Genomic DNA, 3,930 nt, shown 5'->3' with positions numbered 1-3,930 from the left:
ATTATATATATTGCGCTACTACAAATCAGAAATCACAACATAATGTCACGGCCGACAAATTATTGTTGTTATTATCCGAAGTCAGGATTGCCCTTATTTCATTATCGAAAACGAAGCACTATTTGGTCATCGCAAGGGCCACAACGATGTCTACTTAATGTCGTCAGAATTCCTGAAATGTGGTCAAAACCGATGTAGAACTGTTTCACAAACGACAGCACCAGATCCTCCAAACATTTTGCACATACATAGTAGACGTCAAATTCACAATATCAACAATAGCAGCCAACAAACTAGAACAGCAGTAAGTAAGTCCCACATCGACTTCACCGATCACAATCGATGCATGCATCTTCCACGCGCATGGGCATGGCCGCGTGGCTCAGTGTATCCTGCCGGATTGCTGCTGCGGCAGCAGCCCCGGGATGAATGGCACGCCGAGTTTCGGGAGCCACTGCTGGCCCTGGATGAACCTCTCGACGGTGTACTTCTGCTGTGCCTGCTGGTAGGTGACGGCCTTGACTCCCCTCCACTTGGCGCGCTTGCTCATGTCGGCGCCGGGCCCGTGGTTCTCCACCTCGGCGTAGTAGCAGGTGTTAAGGCCGAAGTCGCCGAGCCACGGCAGCCACCCCTGCGGGTCGATGAAGCCGCCAATCTCCGACTGGATGTAGAGCGTGCGCGAGTACTCCTTCCACGGCCGCCCCAGGAAGGTCTTGAGGCGCCCCGCGTGCGCCTCGAACTCTGGGTGCGGCGCGATGGTGCAGTTGTGGATGACGGTGCCTCCCGCCGAGCGCTTCTCCTTCCGGCCCTGCGCCGTGACGATGTTCTGCTGGTTGTCCATGCACCTGCGCACCTGGATCAGGCAGTTCTGGAGCACCACCTGCGCGTTGCCGAAGATAAAGTCGATGGTGCCGCTGATCACGCAGTCGCGGTAGTACTGCCGGCTCGTGTGCGTGTACAGAGTGTCCTGGTACCCATCGAACTGGCACTCGTAGAACGCCGACATGTCGCTTTGCACGCGCAGCGCCACCGCCTGGTGGTTCTTGGCGCCCGCTGTGTTCTCCACGCCAATGCCGCGCATGAAGAACCCGTTGCCGATCGCCTCCATAGTCGCCGTGTCCTTGGTCGTGATGTTGAGCATGAAACTCTTGTTTCCCGTGATGATCGTCTTGGTGGCGCCGTCGCCGATCATCACCAGGTTCGTCACGTTCCGGGCCACGGAAACATACTCCTTGTACGTGCCGGCCTTGATGTACATCACGTACGTGGTGGCGCTCTTGAGCGGCACCTTGGCCAGCGCCTCGTTGATGGTCTTGAAGTCGCCGCTGCCGTCCGCCGCCACCGTCACGTTCGGCTTGAACTGGGGAGCGCCGGGCGAGGCCTGCAGCAGCCGGCGCTTGGCGTCCGGCATCCACTCGGGCATGCCGTCGTCACCGAGCAGCCGTCGGCTGAAGCTCGGCAGGTCCAGGTTGGCGAGCGTCTCTGAGAACTCGTCCACGAGGGCTAGGATGTTCTCTGTCAGCTCTTGCGAGCTGTTGAGCGCCTTGCGCATCTTGGCCGCAGCGTCCGTCGTCGTGTTCTCGAATCCGTCAAGGCACGTCTCCTGGTACGTCAGTGCCGAGCTCAGCCACGTCTTGAGGTCGTCCACCGCGCGCTTGAAATTGGTCATCTCGAACCCGCCGAGCTTGTCGAACGTCGTCTTGAGGTCGTCGATGGCGTAGTCCAGCAGCTCCTTGCAGTTGTTGAGCGCGCCCGACGTGCGCTGGTCGTTCTTGAGGTCGTTCAGCACGGCCGACTCCCGCACGGCCTGCTCGATCCGGTCCGAGGTCACCTTGAAGATGGCCTTGGCAAGGTCCGTCGGGCTCGTGGCGTTCCCGGCCGCCCCCTCCAGCGCACTCTCGCACGTCTCCTTGTAGTCCACGGGCTGGCAGAACGACTTGATCGACTTCACGGATGTCGACATCTGGCCCTCACCCTTGCCGCCATCACCGCTGTTCTTGAAGGACACCACACAGACGGCGGCGACCACCGCCACCACCAGGACGGTGGACGCCCCGATTATAGCGCCTTTCTTGGTCATGATAGGATATGACGCACAACACCTTGCGATCGATGTTCTACTTGCATATAATCAGAAATGGGTTATGGTAAAGAGATGTTTAGCACCCCCAACCAAACCAATGGAAGGGGTCTGCTTAAATTGGAGTTGGATGGGGGGTGAGTTCTTATATGAGCTCGCGTTAATTTGGGACAGGGCGAAGAGGATGGCTGTGCATTGGCGTTGGAGCTGGCAAGAAGCCGAGGGGAAGGGGAAGCCACACGACGAGGACGGACGGTGGTTATCAGCGTTGCGTTTGTTGTGCTCTGTTCTGGAGGACGTTACGAGGTCCGCACGTTTTGGGCTTTTGGCGGGAAGCATCTAAAATGGCCTCGCATAGCCTGGTCCATCCAGCAGCATGCAACGGCCTCACTGGGCTTGGAGACGAGGACCAGGTCCATTAATCGGACAAGGATTCTCTGAGTTCTTAAATAGATTTATGATGGTAAGATTTGTAGAAATAGACGTTTACCGTTCTATAAAAATTTGCAACCTTTTTAGATGATGGTAAGAATGTTACGGTGCTAGCGCCACCCTTTATCACGCTCTCAGAGAGCGGGTAGGGCCCTTCCCCACGCCCGCCCCCTTACCGCCCTTTGAGAGAGGCGGTGAGCCCCACCGCTAGGAAATTATTTTTTTAAATTTAATTTTTGTATACGTTAATTTGAAAAATAGTGCACATTCATTCGGTGAAAAATGTTAATTGTGCAAAAAGTGATCAAAACGGCATTACGGAGTAGTTACTTTTTGAAAATTTTAAATCGATGTAAATTTATCGATATTTGTTTATTTATTTGATGTAAAATTGTATGAATAATTTTGTAGTGATGTAATGTTGGGAGGATACAAAATCTATTTTTTGAACAATTGTAGTTATGAAGCACTATTAGCATAATCCCCGGTACGAAGGTTACATACGGCGACAAACATTACATGGGACATGGGGGTTTGTCATTGTTGCGCGAATGGACTCTAACCATAAAGATACGACAACAACAAACGCTGGCATGTACGGTACGCTTAAAGACCAACGTAATAGTGTGTCGCTGTTAATCTTAACATGCCTTAGTGAGTGAAAATATGTCGGGTTACAGTAAATACTCCCTACTGAGTGCACATAGGATATTTTGCCCTTTCTTAGAGCATCGGGGCCACCTGTCTTAGCACGACAGACCCTCTCTCGCTTCCTTCCTCTCTACTTCGCGTGCTTGAGCCGTGGCGAGCTCCTGCGTTGCCTTCCTCATGTGCTCCTCCTCCTGCCGCTTCAGCCGTAGTTCCTCCTGTTGTTGCTTGTACTCCCAGGAGTTTGTACGCTTCCCTCCTCCACTGCATGCTCATGTCGACTCACCACTTTTGGTCTTCATTTTGCTCCATGTTGAGACATTCAATGAAGTCACAGATAGGTAGAGGAGACTAGACAAATAAAATAAGATGTGAGATTAGTAAAATAGTGTGTGAAATCGTATGGAACAAGATGTGGAAAGTGCCACATGACTGATCTATGTCGCTATACCAGTGGATACTCATACGGTCCATGTTGAGGCTTGTCGTATTGGTAGTTGGCACACATGAAGAAGCATGGGACATAGGTGTAGGAGATATCCTAAGACTCGTGAAGTCTACAAAGGTCACCACAGAAGCACATCGACGGTTCGAGTCCCTCAAGAATGAAAATCTCTTAATATTTCTTGAGTGGGTTTGGTGGAGCTAAGGAAGACATTGCAGTTGAGAGAGGTGAGAAAGGAATGGTCTATCCATGGATGAGGGTGAGGTCATTTATGGTGTCTGGAGGCTGGTATATGGACTGAGTGCATGGGCTTGGCTAGGGGCTA

The 3,930-nt window shown here is 52.7% G+C and overlaps 1 protein-coding gene across 1 annotated transcript; it reads right to left on the bottom strand.

Annotated features, from left to right (window-relative positions):
- Nucleotides 1-364: 364 nt before the first annotated feature.
- Nucleotides 365-2,080, bottom strand: LOC133914761 (probable pectinesterase/pectinesterase inhibitor 21). The gene has a single exon (XM_062357784.1). It carries the CDS (start codon nucleotides 2,078-2,080, stop codon nucleotides 383-385), a length of 1,698 nt encoding a protein of 565 aa, XP_062213768.1. The 3' UTR covers nucleotides 365-382.
- Nucleotides 2,081-3,930: the final 1,850 nt, after the last annotated feature.

The sequence above is a fragment of the Phragmites australis genome, chromosome 4 (genome assembly GCF_958298935.1).
Source record: "Phragmites australis chromosome 4, lpPhrAust1.1, whole genome shotgun sequence".
Taxonomy (NCBI): domain Eukaryota; kingdom Viridiplantae; phylum Streptophyta; class Magnoliopsida; order Poales; family Poaceae; genus Phragmites; species Phragmites australis.
This window is presented reverse-complemented; position numbering and strand designations above follow the sequence as displayed.